This window comes from Chiloscyllium plagiosum, unplaced genomic scaffold, assembly GCF_037043375.1.
Source record: "Chiloscyllium plagiosum isolate Xiang-an unplaced genomic scaffold, Cpla_swu_hap1 HiC_scaffold_13, whole genome shotgun sequence".
Lineage (NCBI taxonomy): Eukaryota > Metazoa > Chordata > Chondrichthyes > Orectolobiformes > Hemiscylliidae > Chiloscyllium > Chiloscyllium plagiosum.
This window is the reverse complement of record NW_028270151.1, coordinates 21,100,621-21,117,538: the sequence shown is the minus strand read 5'-3', so window position 1 is coordinate 21,117,538 and position 16,918 is coordinate 21,100,621. Positions and strand designations below refer to the sequence as shown.

Genomic DNA, 16,918 nt, shown 5'->3' with positions numbered 1-16,918 from the left:
GGCAACATCCTTGTAAATCTTTTCTGAACCCTTTCAAGTTTCACAACATCTTTCCGATAGGAAGGAGACCAGAATTGCACGCAATATTCCAACAGTGGCCTAACCAATGTCCTGTGCGGCTGCAACATGACTTCCCAACTCCTGTACTCAATACTCTGACCAATAAAAGAAAGCATACCAAACACCTTCTTCACTATCCTATCTACCTGCGACTCCACTTTCAAGGAGCTATTAACCTGCACGCCAAGGTCTCTTTGTTCAGCAGGACCTTACCATTAAGTCCTGCTAAGATTTGTTTTTCCAAAATGCAGCACCTCGCATTTATCTGAATTAAACTCCATTTGCCACTTCTCAGACCATTGGCCCATCTGGTCAAGATCCTGTTGTAATCTGAGGTAACCTTCTTTGCTGTCCACTACACCTCCAATTTTGGTGTCATCTGCAAATGTACTCACTGTACCTCTTATACTCACATCTAAATCATTTATGTAAATGACAAAAAGTAGAGGTAGCAGCACCAATCCTTGTGGCACTCCACTGGTCACAGGCCTCCAGTCTGAAAAACAACCCTCCCCAGCCACCAAATGTCTTCTACCTTTGAGCCAGTTCTGTACCAAATGGCTAGTTCTCCCTGTATTCCGTGAGATCCAATCTTGCCAACCAGTCTCTTATGGGGAATCTTGTCGAATGCCTTACTGAAGTCCATATAGATCACATCTAGCGCTCTGCCCTTATCAATCCTCTTTGTTACTTCTTCAAAAAACTCAATCAAGTTTGTGAGACATGATTTCCCACGCACTGCCATGTTGACTATCCCTAATCAGTCCTTGCCTTTCTCAATACATGTACATCCTGTCCCTCAGGATTCACTCCAACAACTTGCCCACCACTGACGTAAAGCTCGCTGGTCTATAGTTCCCTGGCATGTCTTTACCGCCCTTCTTAAACAATGGCACCACGTTAGCCAGCCTCCAATCTTCCGGCACCTCACCTATGACTATTGATGATATAAATATCTCAGCAAGATGCCCAGCAATCACTTCTCTAGCTTCCCACAGAGTTCTAGGTTACACCTGATCAGGTCCTGGGGATTTACCCACCTTTATGTGTTTCAAGACATCCAGCACTTCCTCCTCTGTAATATGGACATTTTGAAAGGTGTCTTAAGCAGTCACTGTTGGGCATTTCTCAGGCTCAAAGATAATGGGAGAGAAATCTTACTTCCCCGTCCCAAGAACTGCCAGTCATTCAGAGGCTCTCCATTCTCCATTTGTGCCATTGGGAATGGTGGCAGCTGTCTGCATATACCCACCAAAGGTACAGGATCAATGAAAGTCACGAGGTCAAAGCTGACTGGAGGCAGCATAAGAGTCACGTGGTGAGATCTGCAGGAGAAGGTGGGAGAGGGAAAAAGGATAAAAAACCAGGGTATGGGGGTGGCTTTTAATGGGACCTCTCCCTCTCCAAATACCAGGTCCCTCAGACAGGCACTGAATGCCTTCAACTAATGGACTCCCTTGTCAGACATCCTCAGGCAAATTGGACGACATTCCCTTTTCAGGCTCCTGCATGACAAGTACTCTGCCCACTGCTGTAAACCCCTCCCCATCCCCCTCCCAATTAGCATACCAATCGGAAAACTGCCCTTGAGCTTCTTGCCCCAGACTTAATTTGGCAAGTGTGAAATTTTGGCATGGCATCCATCCACACTCCCCTCACCAATTAAATGGCCCCAACCATCTCCAAACTCAACAATGGAGTGGCATTAAGTTCCACCCTGAACTCTGTTTTTCTCTCCATGGATGCTACCTGACCTGCCGAGTTCCTCCACATTTTCTGTTTTGATTTAAGAAGGCATTAAGTCGAAAAATTAGGTCTTCAAAGAAGCAAACATAGAGGGTTGCTTTATTGAGGGAATTTGGGGACTTAAGACCCCTATACAGCTGAAGAAATGGCCATCAATGGTGGGGCAAAAAGTGTAGGGGATTAACAAGAGGCAAAACTGAAGGAGCTGAGCAATCTTAGGGGACTGTACAAACAACATTCATCTATGATATAACTGGGACTGTACATTTTCCTTAAATAACATACTCTTGCTTCTTATCATTAAGTATTCCACGCTTGCCTCTTAGTGATTTTACAGGGCTTCTTTTTCTAAAGACATTCACATTTTCAAGGAACTCAGTAGTTTGCCACAGACTTGTATCATTTGAACACAATGCTTACATCAATGTTTGAGCCCTTTTGATATGATACATTGCTCCAAGTCTGGGGTTGGCAATCATCCTATAAACTTTATTGAAAATACAACTCTCAAAGTTAGCAGCTTGCAAAGACTCAGAAATTCCAAGGCCTATCTTTGTACACATATTTCAGATCATAGTGTTCAGTTTTTTTCAGTTTGTAATGGTCCTTATGCAGAACAATCCAGTTTGACTTGGCAGAGAATTAATAATATACACACAAGTACTGTTCTCACTGCTTGACTGTACACTCTGAGCTCAGTTGCCAAATGGAAAGAACGCCATCATCATTTACTTTGAACCCTATCGATTTTCTCCCCAGAGAGCTTCAAACGAAATGTTTGGAAATTTTTCAAGGTTTTGTGCACATGAGAAGGCTTGGCAGATTTGCCAATCTGATACAGATCACTTTCATCACATCTTCTGGCAATATTTTGGATGACGAACTATTAAACCTGACAGTTCTGGGTCAGGTTGGAGATGTCATGCACAACTTTGGAAACAGTATATCATGCCTGGGAGCAATCAGCAATGCCAAATGAGGAACTATTTTCCTTTGTCCTAGGCAATAAGCTATTTAAGTAACTAGTGAAAGTTTGTTTAATTCCTGCAGTCAGCCTCACAGTTAGTTTCTTGCAATATTAAAAGTTGGAATGACACAGAGGCCATTCAGCATGCAAAATAGCAACACTGAGTGTGCTCTATTGTTGTACATTCTAGAAAGGAACACAGCTCCTCTAGTACTACACCAAGTCAGAATGACTTTCCAGTGATTGTGCATATCATCACTTTCAAAACAAAAAGCATTTTTGATAAGTCATGCAATGACATTTTGCTGAGTAATCGTTTGTCCTTTATTGCCAAAGTAATGAAGCATAAAGGGAGAGAAATGTTGCAACTGTGCAAGGCATAAGTGTGACAGCCTCTGGAGTACTGCACACAGATTTGGTCCTCTTGAAGAACAATGTAATTACATTGGCAGCATTTCAGGAGGTTTCAGGAGATTAATTTTAGAGATGAAAGGCTCGTCTTGTTTGGGGAGATTGAACAGTATAAGCGTATCATCACTACTGATTGAAAGAATGACAGGAGATCTAATTAAGATATATGAAATGCTTAAAATGATTGATAAAGGTGAAGTAGATCTGATGCTCCCCCTTATTGGGCAAATTAGAATGAGAGGTCTAGTCTATGACTAAGGAGCTGCAGATTAAAACAGAGATGAGGAGGAAATTCTTCTTTGAAAAGATTATGAATCTGAGGAATTCACTACCGCAGGGTGCAGTGGATGTGAGGATCCTGAATAAATTTAAGAAGGAGATAGACAGTTTTTAAATTAATTAGTGAGTTGAAGGGTTATAGACAGCAAACAGGAAAGTGGAATTGAAGCCAAAATGAGATCAGCCATGATCAGAGTAAATGGCTGAACTGGCTCAAGGAACTGAATTGCTCCTGCTTCTTACATAGTTATCTGAAAATCTTCTTTTAACTTGTGGCAAATGAAGCCTCAATACCTGTGGAAATTTGGTGAATCAGTCATACAATCTTCTTATTCAATGACATCATTGTTGGGAGCCAGTGCCATATGAACACAGTCCTATTGAACTTACCTGTCATTTCAATAAAGGCAGAGCCTTCATTTGGTCGAGCCTGGGTCAGCCGTGCCTGAGTTTAGCAGTACTCTTGCCACTCTGTCAGCAGGTTGTGAGTGCAAGTCTCAGTCCAGAGATTTGAGAACATAATCTAGGCTAACACTTCCCAGTGCAGAGAATGTTGCACCATCAGAGATGACCACTTTCAAATGAGATATTAAACAGAGCTAGACTTAAAAAATTTCATAACAAGAAAAATTCTCCTAGGTCCTGACCAATATTTGTCCATCAACCAATGTCATTAAAATAGATTATCTAGTCATTATCATATAACTGTTTGGTGGTAGCTTGCTGGGCAAAATTGTCTGTTGTGTTTTCTATTGGCAAGTCAGGGGTTCCATTTAATAATTATCCAGGAGTTTTTATAAACTATATAATTTCCTGGGTAACTATTAAACTTAAGAGAGTTGAAAGCCTCCAGACAGTTCAGAAGTACTCAGTTGACCGCAAAGTGCTTTTGGGCATCCCAATGTAATGAAGGATGCTTTATAAATGCACACCTTTCTCCAATAGTGCAACTTCACTTCATTGGTGTCTCTAGGTTTCTGAGTAACAGTTCTCCCCGTTGAGAATGCTGGTGAGTCATTGGCCCAGGCATTCTGATGGTCAGGTAGTTAGGGCACCATGGACTGGTGTCATGCTTAGAGACTATGTGGAAACCCTAATGTAGCTGACTCCATGACCATTGTTCAGGAAATTTAAACGTCTAACAGGCAAATTCCCTAGGACTCAAACCATCTGAAAAAGCCCTTAAAATCAGAAACATTGGAGGCTTTCAACTTCATTAAACTTAATAGTTACCCAGGAAATTGTTTAGGTTTATAAAAACTCCAGGGTAACTATTAATGGAACCCCTGACTTGCTACTGACACCCCTCAATCCCATTAAACCCCTGAAAACTCTCCCCCAATCTGACTTTGTTGGACTCAACACATAAACTTGCCATCCCAATCTGATAACACCACCAGTCTCACCTCACCAGGTACATCACCACCTCCCCAACCCTGATGCCACCCTGCACCACCCCATACTTAACACACCATACACACCCCTCAATCCCAGGTGCCCCTTGACTGGACCCATCCCCACCTTGCTGGATTTGACATGGCCCAACACACCTCCACACTGAACAAACATCTAACCCTCAGTCACCTAAATTGACTGCCATCCTGACAATCCAAACCCCCGATACTACCCCATAACCACCTGAAACACCCATTCACTTAGCTGGCACCTTACCTACCTGGAATCCTATGCACCTCACCCAGTTGGCACTTCACCCACCTGGCATTCCAACCCCCTCACTTACCTTACATACTTACCTTTTCACAGTAGCTAGTGTGTAAAGTGGCCGGCTGAGTTGTTAGACTTTGAAGTCCTAGAACACAGTGTGCTGACTGCTGTTAAAGGGGAGTGTCACTTATATGAATACCATAGTTGCTGCTGGGTTCATAGATTCCTGGACAGGCTCGTAACAGGAGAATCCTATCCAGGAATCTCCAAAGCAAGAGCTATCTAAAGGTAAGTGGGTAAATTTTAAAACAATTGGGGTCAGAAATATAGTCTCCAACCCTGTTGGCAATATCTAGGCCACTATTGTGCTGTTTTTTGTTATTATGGTTTTTGTACAACCTTTCTCAATTAATCCAGGGTTGTTTTTCTTGGACCAGAGAAGGTTAAATGTAGATTTAATAGAACATGGATAGTCCTCACAAAATTGTGATTATATCTCTGAAAATCATGACTTTAAGTGAAGCGACTTTATTTGATTGAAGGGTTCTCAAAGGAATTAATGTTGAAGGTGAAGTTAGATTCTGTTGTGCATTTTCATGTTCAGAGAAAACAGAGTCCAAGTTGAAATACTGCACCATACAAGGGCAGCACAGTGCATTCCCAGCTGAAATAACTTGCAAAATAAAATAAATCACTGACTATAACAGAAAAATTGTATAAATAAAACTTAAATAACGCTCACCAGTCTCTCTAAAGTGGCTGCTGTGTCAAACCCACAGCAATCTTAAAGTTCAATTTTGTCAGTGTCGCTCTTTCTCACTTTGTCTGGCTCATGTTTAACGTAAATGAACATCAAAAGAAAATTGATTCCCTTGACAGGAGAAACAGTAACCAGAGTCCACTGATTTAAGACGATAGGTAAAAGAAGCAGAGGGAAGACGAGGACAATTCTTTACTTAATGAAATTGAACCCACCGCCAGGAAGGGAGATTGGAAGCAGTTTCAGCAACAGTTTCCAAAAGAAAATTTGTTATATGTTTTAAAAGGGAAAAAAAGATTCAGAGCTATGGAGTAAAGCAGAATCTGGTACTCATTGGATAGTTCTTACAAAGAGCTTGCACAGGCAAAATGGATCGAATGCCAGGTTTCTATGGTGCATGCTTACACAAAGTCATCATTTCAGAATTTAACAATGATTCATATCAAGTTGCAGCTGTACAACCTGCTTACAAATAATCTATAGAAATTATTATAACTGTATATTTATAAAGGTAAGTACATGTTTGAGAATCAGATACATTTATTTGTAAAAATATGGGGTTGAGACTGCATTTGTTATTTGTGGATGGTGTTGATGTTGAGTTTGCATTGAGAACAGATGAGGGGGATGTGGTCAGATTTGAGGTTTGGTTGAGACTTGGGATATGGTTGGCTTGGGCTTGAGGATGGGTTTGAGGACGAGGCCGGCGTTGAAGGTTGGGAGGTTCACACAGTGCCAAGCCGAGTACACCAGATAACAATCTGTGCTGTATTGCTGCACTGAATCATAGAATCTCTACAGTGTGGAAACAGGCCCTTTGGCACAATAAGTCCTCACTGACCCTCCGAAGAGTGATCCACCCAGACCCATTTTCCTACCCTATTATCCTATATTTACCCCTAATGCACCAAACGTACACACCTCTGAACATTATGGGTAATTTAGCATGGCCAATCTACCCTAACCTCCACTTCTTTGGATTGTGAGAGGAAACCGGAGCGCCTGGAAGAAACCCATGCAGACACGGGGAAAATGTGCAAACTCTACACAGTCGCTTGAACGTGGAATTGAAACTGGGTCCCTGGCGCTGTGAGGCAGCAGTGCTAACCACTGAGCCACCATGCTGCCCCTTAAGTTGGAGTGCTTTATGTAAAGCATGAGCTCTAACACTCATATCAGGTTGCCTTTTCCTCCAAGCAGGTATCTTGTGGAGCTGGTTGGAGTTTGTTCTACAGATCATGACGTCTTTTTTTTTTAAATCGATGATAGATACAGATCCATTTCTGTCATTTTAGTCAGGGAAAGTGGATTTGTTACTAAAAAGTCAATAGCATTCAAACAAGTCACTAGTTCAATAACGAGCATGAAAGTCAACACTATTTAAGTATGAGGTAGAAGGTTAGAAAGCCATGTGGATTGGGTTGAATCAAGTTAGCTGGGAGGCAGTTTTGTTTGGAATGCCAACTCTGGCATTGGCCAGCTGGAACAAATAATCTGTATCTGAATTTTGGACAAAAGTTTTATGAAAATGAAGGGGTCTCTGACTTAATGAAAATGGGCCAGAAATTTGATTCTAAAAGTTTCACCTCTGAACTTGGCATCCATCATTTTCATCAGGGTCAGGAGGACAATGGAAGCTGCTGGAGTCATTTGGACAGGTAGGACACCCATTCATAGACATAACAGACCTTTTTGATTAGGGCCAAGGACTTCTTCGAGAGAAGTAAACTACCTTTTCCAATTGCTAAAATAGATGTGAGTATGCATAAAAAGTGAAACTTCCAAATGATCAAGACCAAGCTCCTTAATTCTTTTTTTTTTAAAACCTGCCTGCTGCCACTGCTTACAACTGTCTGTTGATATAAGCCTGCTGGTTACCATTATAGGATTAACCCAGCATAGCTGATTTCACAATCCAGCATCATGGGGCTTGTATAGTCATGTATAGGTTTGATTGACCCGACCATGAAGTGAGTGAGTGAGTGAGTGTGTGTGTCTATAAAGAATTAACACTTGATGGGATTTGAACGTAATGACAGGGTGTTTATTAATGAGTTTTTTAAAATGTCTGCAATGGGCACATTCAACTTCACTTCATTTCCTTTCAGAAGTACTCTTAAGTCTGCCCATTGCTAGTAATGGGTGTATTATCATGGATGGTGTAACAGCAAAACAAGTGTTTGAGGAATCTGAGTTAAAAAGACCTGTTGAATGTATAGGTAGGCGCAGGGAACTATAGTGGTTATAAAAGGCCATGGTGGTGGATTGAGAAGCATAAGCTGATATCAAAGCTGGTACAAGGTGGCATGAGTTGGTATGGATAGAGCAAGAGCAAGAGCACTGAATCGGGAAAGAGGTGTGAGAGATGAGGCCTGGAGGATTGTTTCTGGTTTAATTTCTTTTACAGCTCGGATAAAGTCCTTTCACAAAACCCATTTTTATACCCAAAGTCTCTGCGGCTGACTCACTCAATGCCCATTAATAGCATCAGTACACAGAATCAAATTTCCAAGATCAGTGGTACTTACTACTTGTTGGGATCGTGAGAATTTCCACAGTTTCGTGCTTCTAACACGAAAGTGAAAATTAGGCCCTCCGGGTCATTCTGTACAATCGCAATCACAGCACCAAATGCATCAGATGTGAAAAATATTTATTCTGCGAAGAGCCAATAATGGCAAAACTGGCTGATCTCCAGTACACTCAAGTATGCTGGAATGTAATCCTTTCTTGACAGCTGGCAATAAATTGTGGCTGTGAACACTCAAAAGTGGGTTATCTCCTAGTTTTGCCATTATCGCCAACCTTGCAAAACTCCGATAATGCCGCATTGCCTCAACTCTCATGCCTTATTTTCCCATACATTGGCTGGCTATGCCTTCAGCTGCCTCGGACTTAAGTTCTAGAACTGCCTTCCTGAAACTCTCCACCACTCTATCTCTTGCTCCTATTTGAGCATGCTCCTTAAAATCTACCTCTACGATCAAATTTTTGATCACCTGTCCCAATATGTCTTGGTTTCAAATTTTGAACAAAGATCTCATGTGAAGAACCTTAGAATATTTTGGTATTTTCAAAATATTATGTCAATGCAAGTTGTAATTGATGTTATAACATCTCTTAAGAGAACCCAGTGTATTTTGTAACAATGCAAAGCAGCAGACACCACAAGCCTCCCACCAACCACACCCTTCCCAACCCCCTTCCCCACCACAATTCTACTTGTCAGATGCAGTTACTCAATTTATGCTGCTGACTCACTTTACTGTTTTTAATCTAGCAGTCAAGAATTATTTACTAGTTAAATTCAGTTAAGAATGCTGGCTCAAGATTGGAAGATGAGAAAGTCAGATTTATTTTGGACAGAAACTATTCCATCTGGTTCCCATCCTAGCCAAACCACCTTGTCGCAAGGGGATAAAAACAGCCAGTAGATTAACCACACAGAAGACATTCAAGTAGAATTGATCACACTAGGAGAGAAGTGACAAAGTCCATACCAGCAATGAGTACTGAAGGCCGTTCTCAGTCATTACATTGACTCTATCGTAATTACAGCCACGTAATTATAACACGACCAGAGACTGCCTAATGTTTTGATGTGACAGTCCTCTCACTGCTCATTTTAAATAGATTAACAGCTACGTTAATGCATCACGAGAGGCAGTGAGGTAGTGGTTATGTCACTGGGCTAGCAAACCAGAACTCCAGGCTAATGGGGGAGGTAGATTTGAATTCTACCAAGGCAGATGGTGAAATGTGAATTCAATTATAATCTGGAAAGGGATCTGGTGATCATATAGCTCCTGCTGATTGTCCAAAATCCCATCTGGTTCACTAATGATCTGTGGGGTTGGAAATTTGTTGTCCTTACCCGGTCTGGCCTAAGTATGACAGCAATATAGTTGACTCTTCAATTCCCTCCTAACTAGTAATGCCCACATTCCACAAGTGAATATAAAAAAAAATCCCAGTTATGAATTCTACCTAGAGCACATGGACTGCAGTGGTTCAAGAAGCCAGCTCACCATCGCCTTTTCAAGACAAACTAAGGACGGTCAATAAATAAAAACTAAAAGAAGTGCGGATACTGGAAATCAGACACAAAAACAGAAATTTCTAGAAAAGCTCAGCGGATCTGACAGCATCTGTGGAGTGAAATTTGAGATAATGTTTCAAGTCCAGTGATCCTCTCTCAGAACTGTGTTCTGAAAAAGATCACTGGATACGAAACATTAACTCTGATTTCTCTCCATACATGCTGATGGACAATAAACACTGGCTAGCCAGCAATGCCCACATCCCATGAATGAAAACAATTCCTGCGAATGAATTAAAAAAGGATGTTGCCTGAACATGTTAAGCAGTTAATGTTGCAAAACGTACTCAGCTTCCCACTCTAATTACTTTTAAACAAGCAGAGGACATGTGTGGACATATTTTGTGAAAAAAGCTACATATAAAAATATATGTTTACAGCATAAAGCCAAATTAATTTTTAATCTGCAAAAACCTAAGCCTTTTCAGCAGAATAATGAGCATAGAAAGATGCCAAACATAGAAATATGAGTTTCCTACCTTTTAGCGCATGACATAGAACAGAAACGCTTTGATCTTCTGAATTTGTGAGCATAATCCATTTTCCCACAGAACTCACACTTCAGCATGTCTGGATCACTGCCCTCCATCCCTTCTGAAATTATAATGGAAATGAAAAATGGAAATGAAAATTAAAATGAAAAGGAAGTTACTGTGAGGTAACTCATAACTAAAAACAGACTGTTCTGTTCAATCTGGCTATTTATTGATCTTGTCCTCCTTCAGATCCATCTTCCCACTTCTACCTCAACAAGCATGCCAGTGGAATAACACAAAGGGGACTCCAACCATGCCATGACATGTATCAACAAAACACTGGCCTACGTCCATGATTTTGTGTACGGCACATTTCTGATAACAACAGTTCTTGTCAGGTGGAGAAAGACAAAATCCAAAAGAGATTAATTACTCTCTGGACATGTACAAATACTGATAACAATGAGTTTTTCTGACAAATTACTGGGGGCCCTCTTTGGTTCGATCTTATCATCCCACTTTAGTCATAATTTCCTCATTTTTAGATTAGCTCAATGTCAAGGTTAACTTTTTAAGATGAAGAGAGTTAACTGTCAAAGAACTGATGCAAACCAGTTAAGATGGAGTAGAGGTTGGGATGGGACCCATTTCCCACCCCAATCTCCCCAAATACAATTTGATATGGGTGTCTCCTTTGAATAACTTCTCCCTGTGTTGAAAATAATTCTGTGAATTTGAATTGGATACGGCAATGCCACTTGCTCCAAGCTGGCCAGCTCTCCATTATGTATGCAGATTGGGCCCTGAAGTTGCCATGCATAAAGATTGTAATGCAAGGACTTAAAATGGATTTCACAGAACAAGGTAGCAAGCATACCAAGTCATTTGGTCTATCATGCTTGTTCCAGCTCTTTAAAGCTGCTTTTTAAAAGTACAAATGATTTGCTATTTCTTTCTGATGCTGCATTATTTTTCCCTTTTCAAATATTTATCCAATTCCCTTTTACAAGTTACAACTGAATCTGCACTCACAATCCTTTTTAAGTCAGCTCATTCCAGACCACACCTAGTTTGCGAAAGAGTAAACTATCTCCATCATCTCTCTGGTTCTTGTTCAATTACCTAAAATCTTTTTAGTTCTGATTACTCACTGTTACGTATTTGGAAACATTTCATTATTTAAAATAAACCCTTTATAACATTGAACAACTCAAATGAATCTCTCTTTCATCTCAATGCTCTGAGAAGAATAATCTGGACTTCTAATTCTCCGATATAACGCAAGTCTCAAATGGCATTAGAATAAATGGAAACTTGATAACTAGTGTGGACACGACGTGCTGAAGGGCCTCTGTCCATGTTGCAAAAACGTACTGACTCTCATTCTTTATCAAAGTCTAGAAAATTTCCTTTGCACCCTCTCCAAGGATTTAACATCTTCCCTGAAGTATGCTGGCTACAACTGGACACAACACTCCAGTCAAAACCTGAGACTAGTGTTATAAAACGATCCCTCAACCTTTCCAGGAGATATTGGATTCTGTTGAGTACCTACAATGAAGTCCCATGCCGCTCCTAGCTTTTTATGTCACTGTAACAGTTTAACTATCATAGATTTCTAACCAATCATGAGAAAAAAAATAGGTTGGGAAACTGAAAGCTGACCTATTGTGGATCCTTAAAGTTATTAAAGGGTCAGAGAGTGAGGAGGTAGAATCTTTGTTTCCATTCGTGGGGAAAAAGAAAACTAGAGACCATAAATATAAGATGGTCATTAATGAATACAATAAGGAATCCAGGTGAACATAAGAAATAGCATGCAGGAGTAGACCATTCATATCTTTTGAGTTGATTTACTATAGTCACGTGTATCTAAGTACAATGAAAAGCTTTGCTTGCGAGCAGTACAAGCCGAACATAGTAAGCAAGGACACACTGATCACAGAGTGCTTATACAGAGTGAGGCATACAGGTTGCACTGCACAGGAGGTGCATGAGGCAGGATCAACATTAACAAGATCAACATTACATGAAATTAGAGAATCCATTTATCAGTCTAGTAATGGAGGGATGAACCTATTGGCACATGTGTTCAAGCTTCGGCCGGAAGAGGTTGTGGGAGAGCACTACCGGGGTTGGAGGGGTCTTTGACGATGTTGGCTATCTTTCTGTGGCAGCGGGAAGTGCAAATGGAGTCAATGGATGGGAGGTTGGTTTTCAAAATGGTCTGGGCTGTGCACATGACCTTCTTTAGTTTCTTACGGTCCTGGGCAGGGCAGTTGCCATACTAGGTCATTATACACCCAGGTAGTATGCTTTCTATGGTGCAGTTACAAAAGTTGGTGAGGGTCCCTATGGACCTAAGCTGCCCAAGGAAGACAGGGTATTCTTTGAGCACGCTTTGCCAGTCTGTAAATCAGATTGATCTTTAACTCCATTTTCCCATGTTCTCCTCTTGAATCCCTGTGAGACTAAAAATTTACTTCAACCTCAAACATCTTCAATGATTATAAAATAAAACTTCTTTACCTAGAGACTGGAGAGATGTCAAACTTGTTGCTGTTGGGAAGAGTTGAGGCAGATAGTTTAAATGTATTTAAGGGGAAGCAAGATAGATAATGAAGGCAAATGGAATAAGAGATCATGTTGATGGAATCCAAAGAGAGGATGGGAAGAGGAACATAACTGTGGATCAGCTAGGATGAAGGAGGGTCAATGAACTTGAAATGTTAACTCTGCTTTCTCTGCACAGATGCTGCCCGACCTGCTGAGTCCCTCCAGCAATTTTGGTTTATAATTTAGGTGGGGTGAGTGGTTTATTTCTGTGCTGCAAAATTCAGTGCAGTTCTATATAGAGTCATAGAGCTCTACAGCATGGAGGCAGACCCTTCAGCCCAACTGGCCCATGCTGACCAAATGTCTATCCACGCTGACCCCACATAGCCTAAACCTTTCCTATCTGTGTATTTATCTAAATGTCTTTTAAATGTTGTTAATGTATGTGACTCCGCTCATTCCATGTGCGTACAACCCTCTGTCTAAAAAAATTGTCCCTCAGGTTCCCTTTATTGCTTCCCCGCTAACCTTAAATTGATGCCCTTTAGTCCTTGATTCCCCAAACCTGGGAAAAAGACTGAGTGCATTCACTCTTTCCATGCTGCTTATACACTTCTATACGATTCCCCTTCAGTCTCCTATGCTCTAAAGAAAACAGTCCTAGCTTGTCAAACCTGTTCCTATAATGAGACTCTTGTGACCTGACAACATTCTTGTAAATTTCTTTTGCACTTGTTCCAGTTTAATAACAGGAGAAAGTGAGGTCTGCAGATGCTGGAGATCAGAGCTGAAATGTGTTGCTGGAAAAGCGAAGCAGGTCAGGCAGCATCCAGGGAACAGGAGAATCGACGTTTCGGGCATAAGCCCTTCTTCAGGAATGAGGAAAGTTTGTCCAGCAGGCTAAGATAAAAGGTAGGGAGGAGGGACTTGGGGGAGGGGCATTGGAAATGTGATAGGTGGAAAGAGGTCAAGGTGAGGGTGATAGGTCAGACTGGGGTGGGGGCGGAGAGGTCAGGAAGAAGATTGCAGGTTAGGAAGGCGGTGCTGAATTCGATGGATTTGACTGAGACAAGGTGGGGGGAGGGGAAATGAGGAAACTGGTGAAATCCGAGTTCATCCCTTGTGGTTGGAGGGTTCCTAGGCGGAAGATGAGGCGCTCTTCCTCCAACCGTCGTGTTGTTGTGGTCTGGCGATGGAGGAGTCCAAAGACCTGCATATCCTTGGTGGAGTGGGAGGGGGAGTTGAAGTGTTGAGCCACGGGGCGGTTGGGTTGGTTGGTCCGGGTGTCCCAGAGGTGTTCTCTGAAACGCTCCGCAAGTAGGCGGCCTGTCTCCCCAATATAGAGGAGGCCACATCGGGTGCAGAGGATGCAATAAATGATGTGTGTGGAGGTGCAAGTGAATCTGTGCAGGTGAAACTTCCATATCCGCCACAGATTCACCTGCACCTCCACACACATCATCTATTGCATCCTCTGCACCCGATGTGGCCTCCTCTATATTGGGGAGACAGGCCGCCTACTTGCGGAGTGTTTCAGAGAACACCTCTGGGACCCAGACCAACCAACCCAACCGCCCCGTGGCTCAACACTTCAACTCCCCCTCCCACTCCACCAAGGAGATGCAGGTCTTTGAACTCCTCCATCGCCAGACCACAACAACACGACGGTTGGAGGAAGAGCGCCTCATCTTCCGCCTAGGAACCCTCCAACCACAAGGGATGAACTCGGATTTCACCAGTTTCCTCATTTCCCCTCCCCCCACCTTGTCTCAGTCAAATCCATCGAATTCAGCACCGCCTTCCTAACCTGCAATCTTCTTCCTGACCTCTCCGCCCCCACCCCAGTCTGACCTATCACCCTCACCTTGACCTCTTTCCACCTATCACATTTCCAACGCCCCTCCCCCAAGTCCCTCCTCCCTACCTTTTATCTTAGCCTGCTGGACAAACTTTCCTCGTTCCTGAAGAAGGGCTTATGCCCGAAACGTCGATTCTCCTGTTCCCTGGATGCTGCCTGACCTGCTGCGCTTTTCCATAAGACCATAAGACATAGGAGTGGAAGTAAGGCCATTCGGCCCATCGAGTCCACTCCGCCATTCAATCATGGCTGATGCGTATTTCAGCTCCACTTACCAGCGTTCTCCCCGTAGCCCTTAATTCCTCTAGACAACAAGAATAAGACCACCAACACATTTTCAGCCCCAGTTTAATAACATCCTTCCTATAGCAAGGATACCAAAACTGATCAATATATTCTAAGTGTGGCCTCACCAATGTCCTGTACAACTGCACCATAACTTCTGAACTTCTATACTCCATGCCCTGAGTGTAGAGGTTCAATGTGCCAAAAGCCTGCTTCACTGCCCTGTCTACCTGTGACTCCATTTTTAGAGAACTGTGCACCTGAACTGCAAGATCCCTCTATTCCACTACACCCCTTTAGACCCTACTATTCATCAAAATACTTCTAACTTGATTTGACTTTCCAAAAATGCAAGCCCTCACACTTAACTATATTAAACTCCATTTGCCATTAGACTTCCCACCTAATATCAATATCTACTAAACATGACAGAAAATTGAGCGGGATGCATAAAGGTCAGCAAGTTTCATTATCGAGCAATTCGTGTCTTTGGCTTTATCCCCCACATCCTACAAAATGTTTTACAAACCTTCACCAGTAAGGTCATCCAAATCGCTGTCCAGAGACCCTTCCAGCTGTTTGCCTGAGTTGCTCTGGAGCTCACCTACTGACTGGACAGAGGTGGGGGATGTGGCTGGCCCTTCGCAGTGCACCTTCTGTTTGACTGGCTGCTCAGTCAACAGTGAGGAGCGGCTCACCTATCAAAAGGAGGAGATTCAAGTCAATTTAACACAGTCACCTCAGCAAAACTGAAACAACATGAAACACTGGCTACTAGATGTGTTAATGAGGTGACCCTTTGATCTTTTACTTATTAAGTCTGAGGTTCCCTCTCTCACTAGCACCTGAAGAAGGAGCGAGGCTCCAAAAGCTTCCATTTTCAAATAAACCTGTTGGACTATAATCTGGTGTCATGTAATTTTTGAGGTTATATAGACTCTGCTCAACTCCCTTAAGAGTAGAAGATTCAGGTTAGTAATAGAAATCTGAAACACTCAGTTTTAAAATACACCGAGGCAGAGGGAAGGGGTGTCAAAGTAAATATCAAAACAGAAATTGATGGAGTTATTATCCACAAGGATGATGGGAGTTTAAAGATCAAGGCAAGCTAATGGAACCAAACAATATAATGACGGCCTGACTGAATGATGGAAGACGCTTGAAAGATCGAATGACCCAGTCTTGTTCCAAAGTGGGAGAAACTAGACCATCAGCCCAGTTTATAGATGATAATAATGGCTTCTTGTCAACTAGCTTAGAACTAATTATTTAAAAAAAATTAGCAGTGACTCAGTACCATAAAGTCACTAAAATAAGGAATCATGGAATTTTTCAATGCTAATGGAGGCCATTCAACTCTTCTATTTGAGGCTAGATTTTTGGAAGAGCAATCCATTCACCCTGCTTCTTTCCCATTGCTCTGCAAGCTTTCCTTTCTAATTTAACCTAATGTATGCTTCTAATCTCACCCTATCCAAATATTGAAGGTAAAGTTGCCAAACTCTTGTGAGATTATTAGAGACAGACAACTGGTGGTGATTTAACGTTAGGGTCACCACTCCTCAGGCAAAGGGAAAGTTTAAGCAAGGGGCAGCTGAGAAATATCTATTCAGTAAACAGGTTGATAACATGTAGAGTAATTCAGCAATACATGGTTAATCTTGAATTAATTTTATCTTTGCTGGGACTGGGGATATTTTCCTTGTGTGGGGAAGTCCAAAACTAGAGGGCATACTTTTAAGGCGAGAGGGGAAAG

At 42.0% G+C, this 16,918-nt stretch overlaps 1 protein-coding gene across 2 annotated transcripts in view; it reads right to left on the bottom strand.

Moving 5' to 3' along the window:
* phc3a (polyhomeotic homolog 3a) overlaps positions 1-16,918 on the bottom strand; it is a 116,030-nt gene that overhangs the window by 7,351 nt on the left and 91,761 nt on the right. For both annotated transcript variants that reach the window (XM_043702646.2, XM_043702647.2), the window contains 2 exons: positions 15,692-15,860; positions 10,467-10,581 (listed from right to left, as the gene is read on the bottom strand). In XM_043702646.2, coding sequence (XP_043558581.2) covers positions 10,467-10,581; positions 15,692-15,860 — 284 coding nt within the window. The remainder of the gene's footprint in view (positions 1-10,466; positions 10,582-15,691; positions 15,861-16,918) is intronic.